The sequence below is a fragment of the Phasianus colchicus genome, chromosome 2, assembly GCF_987193195.1.
Source record: "Phasianus colchicus chromosome 2, bPhaCol1.hap1.1, whole genome shotgun sequence".
Taxonomy (NCBI): domain Eukaryota; kingdom Metazoa; phylum Chordata; class Aves; order Galliformes; family Phasianidae; genus Phasianus; species Phasianus colchicus.
In genome coordinates, this window is record NC_143437.1 from 62557371 (window position 1) to 62578932 (window position 21562).

General features: G+C 39.6%; 1 protein-coding gene across 6 annotated transcripts in view; it reads left to right on the top strand.

The window, feature by feature from the left end:
- Positions 1-212: 212 nt before the first annotated feature.
- The window catches only part of CEP85L (centrosomal protein 85L), a 139708-nt gene continuing 118358 nt past the window's right edge, over positions 213-21562 (top strand). For 2 of the 6 annotated variants that reach the window (XM_031611262.2, XM_090135848.1), the window contains exon 1: positions 2989-7615. In XM_031611262.2, coding sequence (XP_031467122.1) covers positions 7588-7615 — 28 coding nt within the window. In that variant the 5' untranslated portion in view covers positions 2989-7587. Of the gene's footprint in view, positions 312-2985; positions 7616-21562 lie in introns of those variants that run through there. The other 4 variants (XM_090135844.1, XM_090135845.1, XM_090135843.1 and 1 more) reach the window with 4 other exon arrangements.

The window sequence follows — 21562 nt, forward strand, 5'->3', positions numbered from 1 at the left end:
AGAGTATTTCATAGAGGTATTACTGTTCCAAGCATAGAGTTATTATTAGGAGCAATCAAGCCTTCTCACAGGCATATTTCATGTAGATCTTTGTTAAAAGATCTTCTCTCCACATGCTGCTTAAGATTTAAATGTAAAGCGCAAGGAGGGGAGGTGGCAGTTGCTTGTAGCTCACCAATCCAGTGCTGGCTGTCTTTGCACTTTGCAGCTGGTGGTTTAAGCTGCAGGCACGCAGCTTACCCCTAATTACCACAATTTCCTGTTGAACTCATTTGAAAAGAGTGTTCCTGAGGAAGTTATGAAGACGGCAAGTAAGTTGCTGCCTTAATTTCTTTATGTATGATTAAGAGTGCTGTCTTATTTATGCCAGTTGCAGCTTATCTACAGTGTTTCTCAGACCGTGATGTCTTTTGGAGGGACGAGAAGACCTGTGCTTCCACGTAACATAGGGACAGATTGGGGTTTTCAGCAGTCCTATCTGTATGTTGCTCAGGATCAGCTGTAGAAGGTTAAAGGCATCTCTTGCTGAAACTGCGAGGGAAAACAGCTTAAATATTCAGTTGCAAGATGCTGTTGCAGCTGAGTTGTCACATAAGAAAATATAACCACTAGTATATCTACTGTATGACTGTAAGTGTTTCTTAAAGGCACTAAATGGAAAAAAAAATTGTTTCACATGTTCAAACCAGCATGTATTTTAAATTACTGAACTATTTATGTCTTCACATGGACTTCCCCAGCCTTGTGAAGTGCAAGCTGGAGACCTCCCTTTCTGTTCACAAAACAGATTTTTCAATAGAAAGGATATTTGTACATTTTTTGCTAGCAGTCATGGCTTCCTGCCTTTGTTAGGGGAAACACGGTGGAGGGAAGCAGCAAGCTTGCTGTCTGTCTGATGCACAGATAACCTGCTCTGGGTGCACAGTTACTACACAGCTTGCGGCACAGATAGGACTAGTTTGACTTTGCCTGCAGTGTCTGTCACGACAGCAATTGCCCTGTTAGCTAGAGCTCAAATGTGTACAAAGAACTAAATATAGTTCTAAAATAAGGGGATTATCCAGAGAGAATATTAGGTGCTTTACTTTTTTTGGGTGTACAATGTGTGTGAGGAAATGTTGTGGGAAAGACTGGGTTGCTAGGCAGTTGTTTTGCTGGTTATATGGGAAGTTTGCCAAAACAGAGCAAGTCATAAAGACTGTTCTTTTCAGGCCACGTTACAGCAGAGAGCCTCAGTAGCTTCTTTGCACTCAGTTTTCCTCAGTGTCTGAACATTTAGGAAACCATTTATGTTACATGCCCTCACTCCTTACAACTGATAAAATACCTTCTATTCTCTTCTCTCCCCTCATCCAAAAAGTTTTCTTATTTTAACACGTCTCTGATCTTCAGTTTTTAAATTTCAGCTTACTCATGCAAAACTTCAATCATCACTTCTGGAAAGAGTGAGATTAAGAAAATGCAAGAAGGCTGCTAACTTGAAAACTAAAAAATGCAAGAAAATGAAAGTCAAAATTACTATAGTTCAGTGTATGAAACAAGTAATCGAGAAAATTATTTAGCTGTATGCTCATCAGTGACACTTTGAATTTCTTTGTTGGCGCTGTTGGTTTAAAAATTAATTCTGCCTAAAGTTAAGCAAACTGGAATGCTATCCTAAACAGTTGCCCCAAATTAAAATATCAGTAACTGGATGTGCAATGGCTTATAAAGACACGAAAAGATTCCTGTAGTTCATATGAAGAACCACAAGATCCAGAGTCTTATGAAGGCAGTGTCAGTAATAAGAACTAATTTCCATTTCTTAGTTAAAGTGGGAGAAAAGTGTAGCCTTTGGGTATTGCTCTGCGTGTCAGTGAACTGTGCAAGGCAATCTTAGGTACTTCAATTACGGGATTAGAAATTCAACTCCAGACACTGGGGTGCCAGAGAGCTGTTCTCCAGGAGTTACTGATACTGTACCAGCACTCTGACTCTGATTTAAAGAAGTGAGAGGATATTTTTCAATCCTAGTTTGTCTCCATCGCCTCCTGTGATTCTGAAAAAAGGTTGATGTTAGAGAGACTACAGTAAGAATAGGCACTGATGGGCATCACCACTGGCACTGCCAGCAGGGCCAAGAGGACAGAGAAGTGTGGAGAAAGGATTTTGCATTCTGAGTCACCTTCCTGGTGTCGTGTGACAAATTTTAATTTAAAGGATTATTGTAGTTTAGTCTTAGCGATGCCAACCCAAATCTGTATGTGTGCCAAGCTTGGCAGTGATGGGAATGGTTTGCCATCAGTGCTTAGGAGGAGGATGAGTTTCACATAAAGGGAAGCTCTCAGTCCTGCTGCCTGTAATGCACAAGCTCTTTGGTGGCTTGAGAAACCAGAAGCTTGGTGTCATCTTTCTCGGTTATTATAAGTGCCTGCCTTCATTTGTTTTGACATATTTGCGTTAATATTTCTTAAAGTGTGGATAGAACATTATGGCCTCGCTTTGGCTCATATCTGTTATTTTTATTTTTAGTTTGCATATTAGCAGAATATAAAACCGTATTTTGTTCATACACTAGTTCAGTTTCTTTCTTCCTGCACCTCATAAATAAGTCAATGTACAGGATTGTATTACAGAAGCTCTACTAGCTGATAAATAATGCATTTGGTTAGCCATACAATTCTGCACTTGTCTGCCTGCCCAGTGCTCATCTAATTCACACCATGTTTATTTAATGATAAAGTGTGTAAGTTAAGATTAGATTTTTTTGTTATACTTCTCATTAAACTCATGTATGTTCTGAACTAGATGCTTCTGCAAGGTTTTTACGGAGTAATATTATATAGAGAAAAAAAATATATATTTCTTTCTTGTCTAATGCCTATGAGTTTTGCTTTTCTATTATTAATTTTTCTATAAATTAATGGAATTTGGATTTGATAAGCAGTGTGTTCTCCTGAACCCAGGTGACTGCCAAATGCAGATTCCCTTTTTAAAGATCTTGAAAAGGTACTAGGGCATCTCAGGGGATGGCTATTCTGTGTCCATCGTGTACTTAACATATACGAAATCCTCTCCTGTTGTCTGCATGGTTCAGGAAATTGTTATGAGGCAAGGGTCTGAAGAGCAGTTTCCAAGAAATATTTGTGTATTGATATTAGAAGATATCCTGGCCTGTGAAAATGCAGTGGGATACTAAATAGTCATACACATAATGAGCAGGGAAACCCTTAAAAACATTGCAGAAAACTTGAGCAAATGGCTAAAGTGAAAATAAACCAATCTGTCAGGAACTTTAAAATTGCAGAATTATCTTTAGATATGCAAGCTGAGAGAGGTATTCAAAATAATGAGGACAAAGAAGGAAGTATTGCCAGGCAGGCTTGAGATCATCAATGCTGTCTTTGTTGGTTTCAGGAAGATATTCGAAACATTCAAAATTTATCCAGCATTCAAAATATTCAAAATTCTCATTCATGAGAGTGATGAGGATTGCATTTTACTGGAGGAAGTCAAGAGCACTGGCCAGAAGTCTCAGGAAAACAAGGTGTAGAGAGTGCATGGCTCTGTAATGCAAGATGATGCATAGAAGGAGGAGCTGTTCAGAAAGTCACGTGTATTATGTAATGCACAGAAAGAAAAACAATTCTTAAATAAAGAATGAGGGAAGTCGATTCTGCAGATAGTACCTAAGAAAGGTGAGTTGTTAAGCTGCACAAGTCACAATAAGATGGCTGCTCAGTGAGATCAAGTCCTTCTCAAAAGATTCACAGTACAGAGAAGCCTATCTGCAAAATAGGCAGTTGCTCCATGTCTGGAGCTGACAGGACTTGGAAGCTGTTTGGTCTGCTTTAGCAAAGCATTTCATTTGGGAGTTCATAAAGCCTTTTTCTGGAATTACTAGAGTTAGGTAGTGTTGACTCCCAGAAACTTTTCAGATGTTATGAGGTCAGTGATCTTAATGAACAGACCAGGCAACTAATATGAGTGAAAACTCACAGTAGATAGGGTATCTGTTAACTCCCAGTGCTTTCCTAGCCTTCCTTGAGAAGCTCATAAATGGAGTAATAATGGCAGAAAGGATCTCTTGTGCAAAAAAAAAAACCCAGAGAATGTAGATTTGAAGAGGAAAGTCAACTGCTGCTTCAGGCTGGTGTATTACTTGGCCTGCCTTATCAGTGTGGCATGGCATGGCAAAAACAGTGGCCTTCTGCAAAGGAGATAAAGAGAATTATGTGGATATTAAGGGCGGTGGCAGGGCTGATGGGCATCACTTTCCAGCTTACGGGAGCTTCTTCACATAGGCTAGCAATTATTAAAAGAAATCATGAGGAACTGTGCAGCAAAGGTGGTCTTGTCTTATGCAAGGCCTCGACAGAGGGATATATCAATTTTTAACTTCTGATTTACTAAACCCTTAGGAATGTCCAGGAAATGCTATGTAGAAAATCAAATTTCATTGTCAGTAAATTACTTAACTTTTGTGAGCAGTGCTGAGAGAGTAGAAAAGGGGATTAAAGAAAAAGACAGAAAGTGTGTCATATATTGCGATTTGGGCCCCTCTCTAAATGACAGTATCATGTCTGTTAAATTCATCAGTTCTCCCTGGCGCTGTAACTAAAGTTGATCTATTAAAATAGTTCTATCATTTGTTTTGAATCTAAAAATGTTGCTACAAAGTTTTTAAAGAGAAAATATTTTCCAGTGTGCATCACTGTTACCTAAATTGAGGCTGGACTATGCAGCCTCATCGTCCTCTTGGTCATGTCAGGCATTGGTTATGCCTTCATCTCCTTTTCAAGAGTCTGCCACAAGGCAAAGGATTGTATTTGAAGATGATTGCATCTACTGCTGACTCTGATGGAAATATGATAGCATTATCTTTGAACTGAATCTGGAGATTCATGACCCTTGAGGTCCCTTCCAACCTGGGCTGTTCTATCTTTAAAGTATAGATGGGCTGTTGGTCGGAACGCATTTGTTAAAACATTCTTCTACCATGTTTAATTAATTTGTATTGCTTAGAGTCTTCATAGGTTAATTTTTCCAACAGTATTCTTTAGATTTATGAGCATCAGAGTGGTCCTGTAAGCATTCTTTGGAACAGTTTGTGTAGTGATGTCTTGTGAGGAACAAGGATATAAAGTACTGAAATCTTAGTAGCCCTCACACAAGCCAAAGCCTTTTCTGAGACGCTCTTAAAAGTGTGTCAATAAAGTGTCCATAAAGGTTATTGATAGGAGGAATGTATACCGAGGTGAAATGCACAGGGGACAAGCATTTGTAAGGCAAAGATCTCAGTAAAAGCTGTAAGTAATAAGCAGATGTAATTACCTGCCTCATATGCTCTTCCCCTTTTTAAATCCCTTTAATAGCAAACGTTTAGTTTTGTCCATTACCACATACATTCATAGCTGCTTCCTGGTTATGAGTCCAGTAAACGTATTTTTCAAAGACTGATGTATTTCCGCTCTCATTTCCTCCTGTGCACATTTGTATGTCACACAAATACCATATAGCTGTATTCTGGTGAATCTTTAGAGATAAAAGAAATAGGAGTTTTCCAAGGGAAAGGATGAAGTAAATGGCTCAGAGAACTGGTGTCTAAAGTTTGAAATGACAATAAAAATTAAAAACTGAAGCTAGGGGATGCGAAGACTTTTCAGAAAATGAAAAAACTGAACCTCAGTCTCTGAGTGCAGCTTTCAAGAACTAATGATTTCCTTCCCCCAGTCCTCCCAGCACATCTGTACATCTTTTCCTCAAAATAACAAATTATGATGACTACAGTGCTGAGGGAGAGCCAAAGGACTTGCTAATATATATTTGGTATACCAGTGGTGGCTATGTCATAGAGAAAAAATGCATGGGATTTTTTTCCACATTTTTAATAGCAATAAACAACAGAGATCAGGACACTTCCTAAGAATTTACTGACTGTTTTGAGTTAATATCCTTCATCTTACTTATAAACTAGCATTTGCTCCTATTCCACTATTAATCTGCAGGGAATGTCCTGCAGCTTGACACCGTTTCCTACATAACAGCAATGCAAATCAGTAGAAATGATGTTCAAAGAGCAGATAGAAACACTGCCCTACACATTAAATGCGTGCTATATACAAGAATAAGTCTGCACAGGACCAGACTAGTTCTTGTGGGATGCAACGCTCCTCTTCCTTTGATGTTCAGGGAAACTGATTGACCAGTTCTACCTCTCTTCCATGCAGTAGCCTCAAAGCCCACAGCCAAACTGGAGGAGGTAGTGTTACCTGATACAGCAGTGCCTCAAGATGTTGTGGCATAGACATGGGGCCTTCTGTGTCACTGTTTTGTCCCTTCTAATATCCAGCCTTAAAATGTATTAGATCTTCCTTGATGAGCCTCTGAATGAAATTGTGTTTCCTTTCTGAGAAATTAAAGGCAGAGAATAAGTGCAGTGTAAGAACTGTCTCAGGGAAAGCACAATGGAATTTGCCGAAGCAGAACCATGGAAACTTTATAAATAAAGGCAGAATTGTTTATAAATATTTTCCTTTTTTGAGTGTGGGTGTGTGAAGCTGCATTATTTGAATGCACTTTTCTCTCACCACGTGTTTTTACCCTCACTGCTGCATGAGGTTCCTACGGAAACAGGCAGCAGTGATACCATCACCATGTGCCCACCGGCTGTCCCTGCAGGGAGCGCAGTGCTGCTGAGGCACCCGTCAGAACCTAGGATAAACCTGCAGCAGAAGCTGAGCTGTGAGCTGAGCTCTGCCTTGCTGTGCCTTGCAGCCAAGCTGGGGAACTCTGGCAGCCCTCTGCCAACGTGACTTCACTCCCAGCAACCAAACCAGGCCTCTTGCTGCTGCCAGCCACTTTGTAGTTACCCTCCTGTTGCTCAAGTGGTTGCAATTGGAACTTTCAGCACGTAATTCAAAGCTTGTGTGACATGGAGGGTGTTATAGTTTCACATAATAGCATTTATTCTTACTTAAATTTACTATACAAAGCATTACAAGCAGTTATGCAAAAAACAGCCTTAAAAGAGCTTTGCTTTCAGACTGGGAGGTGGCTTTATTCCTGTGGTGTCTTCCATTCTTTACAAGCACAGCTTTGGTTTTCATATGAACTGCATCACACCTTGGAATTATGCAGTCCACTCTCAGTGACTCAGCTTCCCAAAGTGCTGGGGACAAAGCTGAGCCCTGGAGAGTGCAGGAGAAGAGCGGGGTGCACAGGGCTGAGCAGGTATGCAGGGCCAAGCAACACGGCATGGCTCGGCACGGCTTGGCACAGCATAGAATGGCACAGTATGACCTGGCATGGTGTGGCGCGCACAGCACAGTGGAGCAGAACACCAGCACAGAGGTCACATAGCAACAGGAAGCTGCAGCAAAGGGAATTCTCCTCGGAGCAATCGCACAAACAACACTGGCAGTGTGAAGGTGAGCCAGAGGGTAAAGGCACGATCCTCGAAGTGGTCGTAAAGGTAGAAAGAGGAGGAAGCTGAAAGGAAACTGTTATTATCTGGAGTAGGAAAGAACATGGGGAAGCAGTGCAGGCTCATGAGAGAAAGTGGGCAGGAAAACAATAAGCAGGATTAGTCTCCAGACAACACAAACTATGTGCCCAATGACAAGAATGCTGGTAGGTACGTGAATATTTCTAGCACTTATTTCTGATAGCTTTCAATATAGAATTCTAAAAGCATAATAGTATGGTTTTACTGCATTATTATTTAAAGGGCTTTTTTTTTTTTTTTTTCCTTAATCAGCACAGTATTAAAATAAGAATAATAATATGTGTTTAAATCATTTGTTTTGGAAATCTATTTTACATGTGTGAAATAAACACTTCTCTGGTAGTGGTATTGCTAGAAATGACGAGGATGAGTAATGCTGTATTGGTATTCCTGGTACTGCTATGTGGTGAGCCTTAGCCAAGAGGTTTTACGGACACAGAGTAGCAGAAAACTTTTGCTATGAAAATTTTGCGGAGCAAATAAACATGGCACAGCCTGGGAGATAAGAGTAGACCTTAGCACTGACCTTCTGCTTTATTCTCCTTTTATTCTCTGCTCTTCAACCTGAGAAGCAGTGCGGTGTTCCAACAGCCACGCATTCCTGTGCTGGGCCCTGTGGGCTGGCAGTGGCGTTAGCAGGCAGGAGGTCTAGGCTGTAGCACGGGCATTCGTCTCATCGTCCTCCCACCAAGCCAGATATGGGCAAAATGCCATGACTTAGGTGACAGGAAAATCGCATATCCTGAATTAAAATCTATGACAAAATAGAGTTCTGAAAGCTTGGAGCAGCATCCCGGTGTGTCTTCCAGGATCGTCCTGCCTGGTTGCTCTGTTTGCGCCTCCAGCCAGACCAAACATCCACTCATATTTTCCTCAGTTTTATGAATGATTTCCTGGAATTTTCTATTAGTTACGTCAGGAGGAAGAAGCACTTGACAAGACTTAAAAATAATGAAGTTTGCTAAACTGGAAATGCCTTTATTTGTGTAACTGTGGTGACCATGGGGCGGTTCTCATGGGGAGGAGCTCAGGAGGTACACAGAGACTGGGCTGCTGTGCTAGGGCCAGGGCTAGGGCAGTCCCTAGGTTATGGTAAATTCTGAAGAAGAAGGAAAGTGGGTGATTGAACTGATGAGCAGGACTTGGCACCAGAACCACAGTGTAAAGCATCCAGCTTTTGTGCAGAAGAAAGCGAGATGGAGGGCCCAGCCTGGAGAAGAGCTGAGTACTGATCCTCGTGTGGGTTACTGGGGTGCGGTGCCTCCCTCTTCTGTTCCCACCTTAAACTGTTAGTTCTTCTACTTTTAATACTCCTGAAGCACAAAAGGAACAGTAGACTGTACCAACTCAAATGCTTTTTAGCTCAGCTCGTACATTAACACATAGAAAATGTGTGTGTTTAGCTGAGATGTGAATATACAGTTTATTTGCAATTTTGTACTATATTCCCATAATATTCTCTTAGTATACAAAGGTGACATATGGTTCTTTCATGGTATTCAAGAGCATTTTGTGTTTTGGCTGGAGGAATCTGCTATTGGTGTTTACTAAGCCCTGCTTGCTTCTTGTACGTCAAGGAGCTTTTGGCTCATGCTGCTGGAAGTTGAGGAAATAACTAAAGCCAAGTGATGAGCTGAGAGGCATCTTTCTTTGGTCTATTCAGCCTAAGCTCCTGTATTTGTAGGACATGCAGAGTTATTTGCAAATCCAGGCATTGAGAAGTCAAGAATGTTGCTGTGAGGGCAGCCAGTACCTTTCCCTGAGCTGTGAGAGAGCCAAAGCTTGGGGGGTTGTTCAGAGAGAGCACTTCTAAGGGAATAAACAAGCACCCCAGACAGTTCTTTGTGTTGAGTATGGAAGAGACATGAAGGTCAGCTTGTTGTTACTAGTCAAGGCTATAAATGCAGAAATAATTAATCTGTGTTTAATTAGTAGATCATATGTACTAAGGTGCGTTCTATGGTCTAATAACTTCCTGTGGTATTTAAATGCTAAAAACAAACTAAATAGTTTAGTAAAACTGAATGCTGAAGTGAAGAGGTAAAAACACACATGATGTACGTGGGCTTGTAGTAGGATGATTTTAATTTGACATTAAAAAAAAGAATGAAAAGGATTTAATGTTATTATCAGAAGCTGTTAGATGACACTTGACCAACCTGTCATTAATCATGTGCCACATTTTAACTTCTTTTTAAACAGGCTGTTTGTTTCTCAATAGCCTTACAATTATAAAAGTCACCTTTTTATTCAAGAATAATCTTAAAAAGAGCACTGTTTTAATGTTAGCTTTCTAGCAGCCAGCCAGCCAGCCAGGAATAAAATCTGATGTCATGCAAGGTGTCATTTGCAAGGTCATGTCATGACAAATATGCCTTTTCACAGGACAATTTTCCTGCTGATACATAAATACTCTGACATTTATGAAAAAATACACTTCAAGGCAAAGGAAGCATGTTCACGTTTTCAGCAAATAACCAAATATTTCTATAGTAATGTATAATTGTTTGCTTTGGAGGTAAATCTTAAATTACACCAACTCTTTTTTTCTTTTTCTGAATGACTTAATTGTAGTGAAGGTGAAGTGTTTTACACAGTAGCAGCTGGTGAAGCTGTGAGTAGGTTGCTTTCTGCACCATTACAAACTAACTGCTTTTTGAATGATACCCTTTGGTTAAAAAGTATGAGGTTATCTAGAGTGTTACCTTACCCAACCTGTACATATCCTTATAAAACTCTCTATCTGAAGCTGCAACAGCTGGGGAGAAGAGACTTCCTGCTACCTCTGTCCTTAGCAGTCTCTCCACTAGCTCATTCCTCTCTCCATGTATATTTGCCTTATTGGCTTCCCATCTTGATTTTTGTCAGTGTTGGAAATACATCTATATTTTACCTAGTCCTTTTTAACAGCCACCTGGGGGCTTTATCATTTAACTTCACAGAAGGAACTGTGATATTGAATGCTTCCAGAAAGGGGGCATCCACAATCTTGCTGGGTAACCTGTTCCAGTGTCTCACCACCTTCACAGTAGAGAATTTCTTCCTACTATCTAGTCTAATTCTATCCTCTTTCAGTTTAAAAACCATTTTCCCTTGTCCAGTTGTTACATGCCCTTATAAATCTGAGCGCTGTTCCTGCTGAATGTCCAGTGTATCTTGGGTCCTCGCACTGGCAGATGTGAGGGTGCTCAGATCAAGTTCCTCATAGGGGAAATGTGTCTGAAACATGCATTACCATGTCTGTGGACCCACTGCCAGATAAAAAATCATAGAATCATAGAATCGTTTGAGTTGGAAGGGATCCTAAAATGTCGCCTCGTCTAACTCCCCTGCAATGAATAGGGACACCTACAGCTTGATCAAATTGCTCAGAGCAATTTGCTCAGAGCCCCAGCCTGACTTTGAATGTCTCCAGGACATATCTACCACCTCTCTGGGAAACCTATTCCAGTGCCCTTATTGTAAAAAAAACTTCTTTATATCCAATCTAAATTTCCTCTCTTAGTTTGAGACCATTTCCCCTTGTCCAACCACAACAGAGCCTACTAAAGAGTCTGTCCCCTTCTTTCTTGTAGCTCCCCTTTAGATACTGAAAGGCTGCTATCAGGTGTCCCTGGCTGAACTGCCCCAGCTCTTTCGGCCTGTCCTCATAGGAGAGCTGTTCCATGCTTTGGATCATTTTTATGGCCCTCCTCTGAATGTGCTCCGACAGGCCTATGTCTCTCCTGTATTGAGGACTCTACATCTTGGTGCAGTACTCCAGGTGAGGCCTCACCAGCGCAAAACAGAAGGGCAAGATCACTTCCCTCGACCTGCTGGCTATGCTTCTTTTGATGCAACCCAGGATACTACTAGCTTTCTGGGCTGCAAGGGCAGATTGCTGTCTCACGTCCAGCTTGCCATCCACTAGTACCCGCAAGTCAGCAGGGCTGTGCTCTGTCCTTTCATCCCCCAGTTTGTAAGGATAATGGGGGTTGCTTTGACACAGTTGCAAGTCTGTGTACTTGGATTTGTTGAACTTTGTGAGGTTCTCCTGGATCCACTGCTCAAGCCTGTTTAGATCTATGTGGCTGGCATTCTGTACATTGAGTGTGTCGACTGCAGGTTGGTGTCATCCACTTGCAGAGGGTGCACTCGATCCCACTGTTGATGTAAGTGATATAGATATTAAAGAGAACCGCCCCCAGTACAGACCCCTGAGGAACACCACTTGTCACTGATCTCCATCCAAACACTGAGCCACTGACCACCACTCTCTGGGTATGGAGGTATTCCTCTCCACTCATTCTATTCCTCAACCTAAGCAACATGACTGCTCACTGAAAGCTGACTCAGTATTAGTAGAAGAAAAAAATACTAAACACACTGACTTTAAACAGGGTTAGTTTTTTTGAGGATGAATCTTGGCTTTCTCTCAAATATGTGAGAATCAATTTCACCTCTATGGTGAGGACATAGTTTCTTGTTCCATGACTCTGCAATGCACTGCTGGAAATGGTAAGGCTAAACTACAATTTTACAAAGCACATGCAGAATACGGCTGTGTGATTTTAATTGTGCTTTGTTTCCATTATGCAGATACTGTATGTTTGTCTGCAATTTGAAAAAGAAAAAAGAAAAAAAGGAAAAAAAAAAAAGATTCAATATAAAAGAGCATAAATTAGTACTCTAAGAGAAAAAAATGAAAAACCCAATATTTCTTAATATACAAAATGTTTTTTAATGTTTCCTTTCTGAAAAGAATCTTTAAAAGTAGTGAATTCTTTATGTTGAGATTACAGTAAGTAGTTTTTATGTAGGGCATTTTAGAATAGGATTTACAAGAATAATCTTATTCTATTTTGTGATCTTTATCTTCTTGCTGTCTGTTGTCAAGGCCCCTGGAGAGTCAGAAGTTCTCCAGAGGAGTCTGATTTATTAAGCTTCTTTTGGCCTAATTTAGATCCCACAGTTGTATGGTCTTTCTTTTGGCTCTTAGATAACAGAAAACACTTTCACAATCTTAAATCACTCAGAGGAGTTGGTAGGGCCCTTCGTGCTTCATAATGAAACATACCTTCTGAGTTGCTGAGAAAACAAAGGCTGCAGGAGTGAAAGATTTCCAGTACAGGCGATCCATTTTCTGAAGGAGCTGGTCAAGTGAAATATTTGAACCTATAAGGGAAATCCTGCATTATTGCTTAGAGTGGTTACAGGAAATGTGAGCTACTTCAACAGAGAAAAAATAATAATAAAATATGGAAGTCATAGAAGAAAAATCACATTTGGATTTGCAAGATTTATGTAGAGATCTGGTTCAAACCTTTCACAGAAGTCCCTGGATTTTGAACATAAGCCTTAGCTCATTTCAGAACTAAGAATGATGCAAAATGAAAAAACAAAACAAAAAAAAAAAACCCAACCATAAAGCTACTGATGGAAGGTAGGCACAGCTCGAGTAATCAATGCATCTCTCCTGAGATGCTTGTGTGACTTTTCCTAAACAGAACTTACAGAGACTTAGTGGTGTTGAACAGACTGCAGCCTTTGTCTGCTGCAGAGCTGGTGCATGTTCTGCAGCTGGGATTCTTCTCATTGATTTGCTCCCTAAAAGGCTCTCAATCTTTGCAATGGAAGCAAAAGATAAAATGACAGGAAGGTTCTGTTCAGTGCTCTTATTTTCAGAGATGCATTAGGCTGTGCAGAACTAAAAGGAGTAGAGTTTCCTGTTTCTGTTCCAATGTTTTTACAGTGTTCAAATATGGGAGGTGCATATACCTTTGGTCATATTTCCTGCAGAAGCACCATGAAGCAGACAGATAAAATGTTATAGCTAATTAATTCAGAATTGTTATCTGAGGGTAGAGTTGAACAACACGAGTGACTGTTAAACTCACTGCCAAATAAAACAGCTTTTGTGAGTGCCCTAGAAAAAATAATCAGGAACATATTTGTACCACATTTCTTTTCTATGTATATTTTAATATACAGAGGCAAGATTTATCTTTGAGTATTTTCCCTTTGCTTCCTAATCTTACCATTATCTGTGTACAGATATCTCTTTCCAGCCGTGCCTTTTCTAGTGCTTAAAGCAAAAAAGCAATTAAAAATGCCCTTCATGCTGGGAAAATGTATTGTGATAAGCAATTCTTGGGCCAGACTGGCTTGAAAAACAACATATAGCCTTCTTGTCTCTGGAGCAGTGGACAGTATTCTTGGGTATTTCCTGATGCATGGAGAGTTTGTCTCCCTTCAGAAAGTCTACTGCTCTCTCTGAGAGTAAAAGTTGCACCTCTTTTGTCTGGACACCTTGCTCCTTCAAAGTGGCTTTCTGCCATCTGGCAGGATCACTGCCTGCATGTTTGCTGGCAGGACTTTCGGGCAGAGAACTTCTTGATGCACAGGAATTGAGGCTTACTGCAGCAATACGTCCATTTTGCTTGCAAGTTTGGCAAACAAGAGAGGCAGATTGGCTCAGGGGTGACTTCACACCTGCTGCCTGGTGCACTGCCAGGCCACCCCAGGCAGGTCAGGGGATGAATGCTCACTGAGGAGTGAGTCCAGGGAGGCAGCCTTGTGGGATCTCTGGGGCCAGGGACTTCAGTCAAGCTTTTCAAGACACAATGGAACAAGTCAGCTGTTTGGAGATCCAGGAATCTGCCTGAGAATGAGCTCAAATCTAAATGTTTCTTGATTTATTCCTTCCAGGAAAAAGCCTCATTATTTTCCCAGCAGTTAGGCACTCGTAAGGGCACTAGTAACTCCAGTTTAGGAATGAGAGTGTGATGTTCATACCTCTCCTCTCTAAATTTAGTCTAGTCCTGAGCATACAATGCTTTCTATCAGTTCCTTGATAGCCCATCATAAATTACACCGTGACTTGTTGATCTGGGATATATGTAGTAATTCCTCTGGTAAAGCAAGCCAAGAGAATTTATCTGACAGATTTCAGAACAGCTAGGAGTGGTGTGTCATTGGAGATTTATTCAGCTTTGTGAAATCTGTATTCAGTTTGTGAAATGGGCAGATATGGTTTTTAAAATAATTTTATTTTCTTAGATTTAACATTGTACTGAAAATGCTGTTAGTGTAAATAAGCTTACATTTCATGTAAATGTCTGAGAGAAAGAGATTTCTTGATGTTGGTTCTTTTTTAATTGTATGAATGTCAATCTAAATAGTATATGAAATTTACTGAAAACAGAAAACCATAAAGCCATCATGTGTGGTACTTGCCTAAATGTGTTATGGTTGGATATAGTGTGAAGAACATTAATAAAGCAGTTGGTTTACATCTGATGGTGCAAGGAGGCAAACTAAGCCCTGCTGGCCCTATCATTTATGCTTTGCATCACCTGATGGCATTTTCTCTTATGGATCTCTCTCCTCTCTGTGGTATCTCTAGGAGCTTCACTGCAGTTGTCTGTTCATGCTGCACTTGGCAGATAGCTAAGTGAATAGAAGTGCACTGCCCGAAAGAGCAGTTTACAATGGCTTTCCATTAATATCCCTTCCCTCTTTTTGGAGAGTTCTAGAGGTGAAAACTCATCAAGTCTGAAATCTGTTACATATTAAGTAGTTGTTACTGCACAGACATGTCAATATTGATGTAAGGTCCTGTGATGTGATGAGGCTTTCAAAATAACATCAACTCTCTAGTGGAAATCAGGCTAACATTTTATGCATTACACTTAAGAGGCCATTGGCTGTGTGCAATGGCAACGTCCTTTGTTCGGTGACCTGGAACCTGATTTGTAAATGCATTTGTCTGGGTTTACATTCATGTGTATTCTTTGTGCTTTTTAGTACTCGTACAAACATATTTAATGAAACAAGAACTTTGATTAGGTTTTGGCTTGTTTAAATATTTCACTTTATCTATCCTCAGCTGCTTCTTCTAGATAACCTTATTTTATTGCTCATCCAATATAAAAACTTGCCAAGGGCCTCACACTCTAGTGCAGCGACACTACATTGCTACAGCTTAACTTTCCCACAGAAACATTTGTGGGCAGTAATATTTTTGTGCATGTTTTAAAATTGCATTGTATAGTAAATACACTGTTTGGTGACTTCTAGAATCAGTTTAGTAAAAATGTAATGAAAAATTACAGATGCTGGAATTAACGTTTAAAAGGTATGGTACTGCAGAAGGAGCAGAACTGTCACCTTAGTTGACTGCTTACATTCTCCATTTTTCAAGATATAGATATGAAAAAAATAAAGAAAATTATAGGGCATAAATGCTTGGCAGGTCTTTTAGGCAGCACCTTTCAACCCAATTGTATGAAAGTTGATATAGAAATGATCATTACACAATATTTTTCACTGAGAAGAGTATCATCCTCATTACATGGTGAAGGGTTGAAAGACTGCAAGAACCATTTTGTGCTTTGGCCAATTTATTTAATTTTATTTGGCCTCTGTCTTGAAAGAAGTAGCAAATCTAGATTAAAATCCAACTTATTACACACTTTTATGAGTAACGTAGGTTAGATTTTAATGACTTTTGCTCTATGGCTCATTTATATTCTGTACATCACCAGATGGTTATCTATGAAACCATTTCAAGAAAAAGAGCTGTAGACTCCTATGCACTCGTCAGATGCTGATGGAGTCAGTAGCAGGCAGAAATAGGAGATGTCTCTGGTCCACTCACTGTTACAGGCTGCAAAAAGGGGCTGGGCACACACACAGCATTTCGGATGTGGTTGGGGAATTACATCTGAGAGGTTGGTGCATGATTCTTCATCTGGGAAGGGGCTCTCTTTCTAGAGAGGATGCTGATAAGGAGAGAGGTAGTGGGTTTCTTTCCTTTCCCTCCTTCCCTCCCTCCTTCCCTCCCTCTTGCTTTCTTTCTTGCTTGCTTTCTTTTTTCTGGTGAGGTCTGTAAGTGCTATAAAAACTGGCAAAGTAGCAATTCATGTGGGAAATGTATTAACTGCTCAGTCTAATAAGAATTACTTGATGATTTTGTCACAATCAGTATCATTTATTTTATTCCACGTATTTGATATATCTAGAAAAAAATATCCTGGTTAGTCCTGTAAGCTGGGATGTCACATTTTGTAAAACAAGAACTTTAAGGAGAGAAAAAAGAGGAGAAAATTACCTATAATCTTCCCTTCTAGCCTTGCTATCTTTGAACCTAAATTTCCTTGTTCGCTCCTTTTGTTAACAGCTCATGAAAAAAGCAAGGCTGCTTGCACCTGAGCCACTTTCATACAGTATATATTTTGGACCAAAATCTTAATTTACTGATAATTAAAAATCATATGTTGGTCATATGCTGGTGTCAGAAAGGATTTAATTTAGCCACATACGACCAGGCAATTGGTTAAATCCCTGATGAACTCTTTTTCGTCTTCCAGTCTATCCTAGACACAGAGGGCTGCTGCTCTGGACTGTCTCAGGTTGTTGTTGGTGTGTCTTGCTGACACTCCCAGAATCAAATCTGTGTTCAATTTTTTGAGAACTTGGCTAGGAGTTATTTTTTAGGACAGAGAAAGAAAGAATCATGAGTGTTTTACCCTCTTATATAACAAAGGCATGCTTAACCAATTCAATGCCTTTGACCCCATTGTTACTGGTATTGGAATTTCTGCAGTTCTGTGATTGTAGGGCACACAACTTTTAGGGACTGAGATATTTCAGTGTAAGAGAAACCCAAAAGCATGGATAAAATTCCATGTCCTGTAGCACGGAAGAACTGAAAATATAGAAATTGATAATTATTCTTGCATTTGACATTCAGCTGTCCCATAATACCTTAGTTACTTGTCCATGTTCCTATATGGGCAAAATGATAAAAATAAAAGCAAACCATTTAGTTTCCAAAGCCAAATTCCACAGTCTGGGGCAAGAAGCAGGCCTTACTGATGAACATAAACACCTCAGAGCTGCACCTACACAAAGAGCCAGTGCTGACTTCTTGGGATCCAGTCAAACATAAACAACAGACTGTTCTCAATGAGGCTACAAAAAGTTGAGGAATTTCTGGTTGGGATGACACTGCTTTCTAGGTTGTAGACTGTGCTTTCCTCTAAATACAATTCACTCAAAGTAGTTAATTTTTTTTTCCATGTGACCTGAAGACAGACATCAAACTTGCTCTCGTGGATGGAAATTGTATGTTTCCCAAATAAACTCTAGTTGAGTCCTGGGATTTCCTCTGCTGGCAGAAAGTTTTTAATTGGTATGCACTGAAAATGTGGGGCCTGGCAGACTCAGTGTCCGTATTCAGTTTTAGATCAGTTTTGGCTCTCTCCTCTCCTCTCCTCTCCTCTCCTCTCCTCTCCTCTCCTCTCCTCTCCTCTCCTCTCCTCTCCTCTCCTCTCCTCTCCTCTCCTCTCCTCTCCTCTCCCTTTTTTTCTTTTCTTCTTTCCTGTGAGAGCTGAGAACGTTGACATTCACTCAGTGTTTTTCCTCTGTGCTGAACTGCCCTACACTGAATAACTAACAAGAGACCAAGGAACGCTGTGAAGATATCTTTTCATTGCTTGTGCTCAGATTTTCCTTTCATTGCCAAGACACAGCATCCATTTCCAGCACTAAATGTCATGCACACAATAGCTCTGCTGTCGGTGTGAAAACCTAACTTAACTGGAGGAGGAGGAGGCATAAAAGATCAGATCACATCCTCTGTGTGCAAAACTGTGCAATCTGAAGCATGTCTTTCACCGACGATTCAAAACAGATTGATTAGACAGGATTGTATCCTAAGGCTTTATTGTCTGCCTGCATCAAATGTAATGTTTTTGCCTTGAACCATCCCTATGTGTCTAGGCACTGAAAGTGATTATGGCCCTTACTTGGCCAAAAGAAGGTAGCATTTGAAGGAAGGTTTGCAGACTGGAGACTTGCCTGCACTTTGCTGAGCAGTGGATGGATGAATATAAAGGCATACTGGGGCTCTTTGTCTTTATGCAGCTCAGAGCAAACAATGTTTCAGATGTGAAGTTTAAGTAAAACAAGAGGTGGCTTTATCTCACCATTTGCAAGTGGGGGACATCAAATGAGAATTGTACAGGAGAAAAGAAAGCAGAGCCAGCCAACTCCCAGTGCAAGGCAGCATTGAAAAACAAGCAGTAGGTCAGTCACTGAAACAAGAGAAGAACCCAAATCAAATTCTGAATCTCCACCCTTGCAGTTTGACCTTCACTGCATAGTCTGTAAATTGATTCTGAAACTGTATAAATTCCTCAATACAGAAGTGAATAATTTATGAGAGTGTTTCTCTAGCTTTATATGGTAGGCTGTACATATAATCACATTTGAAAAATAATATAACACGCAATGAATAAATGATAAGCTCTGACATTTAATGGTGTTTGTAAGATATAAGTCTATTTCTAGTGCAGTGTAGGCTTAAATAGCCAAGTGGGTTTTATAGGAGATAGGCTGCTGCATTCCTTTACAGTTTGCTAATATGTGCTAGTCTGCTGAAGTCAGCCAGCCTCATATTGAATAAAGATATGGGACTCTGTTCATGTATAGGAGAATGTGAATAAACCACCGCACCTTCACTGGAGATCTGTGCATATGTCACATCTTAAACTGTGGAAAAAAAAAAAAAAAACAAACCAGAATTTAAACAAATTGATTGTTTTCATTGGATACACTCCTAGCATCTGCATACACCTTAGTTTACCAAGCTGAAACTTGAAATAGAAGTATGTGTAACTGGAAAATTTTTGTAGTGGGTACTGTAAAATTCCAGTTGTAAAACTTAGTTTATTCTTGTAAAACATTTTACTATCTTTGTTTCAAATGTGTTTAAACCATAAATGCTGCTAAGTGTTTGTTTTACTGCTGTTCAGTGCTTTTGGTATTGCATTACATTAAGAAGTGGAAGCATGCTGTTGATTGGAATATTGCACGTAATGTTGTTCTGGACTGTTTTGGAAGAACAGAAGCATGAGTTCTCTTTGTATTGGTGAATGTATCAGAGAGATGAGGATACCCAACTGTGTAGTGCCATCACAAAGTAGAAAAGGAAGGAAAAAAATAATCTTTTATGACTGGACTGACATTCAGTCTGTAAAAAAAAAACAAAAACAAAACAAAAAAAACCTAAAACAGAGCAAATGTTAATGAGCCTTCCTCTTCAAAATAACTTTGACTTGTTACAAAGCAACTTAAACCAAGTTTCTGTGGCTCTTTCTCTACATGATCTGAACAACCCCCAAGAAACAACATTTGAACTTTTCTAGATGCAGTTGGTGCAGCATTAGCAGGTATTAGACTTTATTCAGAATCCTGCCTTCAATCTCCAAAAATTCAAATTACACTTAGCTTAGAAAGTTGCTGAGCCAAAGATTCTGATCCTTTCTCAGATCTTGCTTGTGTAAAACATTCATTTCAGCTAAAACAGACTCCTCCTATCTTGTTCCCACACTTCTCCTAAGAATCATTTTAGCTGAGACTGTTGCTGTGATCACTGAATTGGGCAATGTGCAATAGTTTAGATAGAAACATGCAGAAAGCTAAGGAATAATTTTAATTTGTAGAATCTAGGTCTTCAGTAGGAAAATGCTTGCATGTGGTACTATCTAGCCACTTGGAAATACATAGATTGTGTGATGCTTGAGTGTTTTAACTCCAGATGGGCATACTATAAGCAGAATTGCAGACCTCTGTGGCTTCTAATGGAAACAGGGACAGATCATGAATGAGGTAGCTAAAGTAGGTTATATTAATGCCCACAAGGAAATATGTCCATTATATTTTTTTTCTGTGGCTTTCTATTTTATCTTTCTCATTTAACAAGAATCCATATATGGAATGACAAACTGGGGGAGGGAAATAATTCTTTAGGAAATATCCTTTTGCTTTTAGACTAGCTGGATTTTTTCCTCTTTCTTAGAAACCCCTATGCATAGCCAGTGAGCAGTGTCAAATACTTGGTTTGAATTTCTCTTTGTGTGTTTACTGCCACAAAGAAGATATCAGTTTGTAGGCAAACAGCAGAGCATTGAGTAAGGATGTGTTTTAAAAGACAAGAACAGCTGAGCCTTCTGGAGGCTGTACAGTTTACTGATTATTATAATCTCCAGGTTGATTTTGCTTACAGTTAAATGTATGTAATTTATCTGCACATCTAATTCTATAAATTAATCCAAAGAGGAATCAGTATAATAATGCTGCTCTCCAAACTTCCCTCTCCCTTTTTCTAAACTTAAGAGGAAAATTCTCCAAAACTGCATTTTGTCAGTGTAGACTTCTCATTCATTCTCCTTTACTCCCTTTCTCTTCTTTCTTTCCTTTTTTTTCATTGCTCTCTCTCATCTCTTTGTCTCTTTCTTTCATTTCTTCTTTTTCTTTTTCCTTTTTCTTTTGTTTTTCTTCTTCATTTTCTTTACTTTTTTTTTTTTCTTTTTCATTTTTCTTTCACTTTCTCACCTCTTTACCCAGTCTCTCCCTTATTCTGTTCTTTCTCATTCTTTCTTTCATTCTCTTTTTCTAAAGCAACTGCATTCTTCTGGAGGGGGCAAATTACCTTTATGTTTTATTGCCTACTAAATTTTATATGAAGAGAACTTAGGACCTAAAAAAGTATTTCACAGATGGTTCTTTTCAATCTCTAGGAGTCTAGAAATTTTCCTGGTTTTGGAACAGGAGTGGGCCCCCAAAATGGACTGACTGTCCAGATTGCCTGAAAGGAAACAAGAAAAGAAAGATTAGTCACTCTACTTGCTTATTTGCCTAAACTTTGCATCAAAAAAGCTTGAACAGTTTCTGAACTCACAACTTCTTGAAGAGAACATGAAAACTCACAAACCTGACATTAGTAATTTTGTGAAAAGGCATGACTTGATAATACTGATATATGTTTCTTTGTAGATCCAGAAAGTCATATTTGACTGCTGTTATTTGGTAAGAATTAAAAATGCACTTCCAGCTGTTCAAGAGACAAATGAAAACTCAGGGCCTCCTACCAGGAGCCTGTTTCTTATTTCTGAAATGCTAACTATGCTTTAATTGTGGTTTAGAAGTTGATGTTACTGCAGAACTGTCTTCTTAATTCCCAGAGCTGCTATTCTACAGATGCTGACAATCTCTATTGCTCATGACTCTTTGTTACCATCTGCTAAAGGT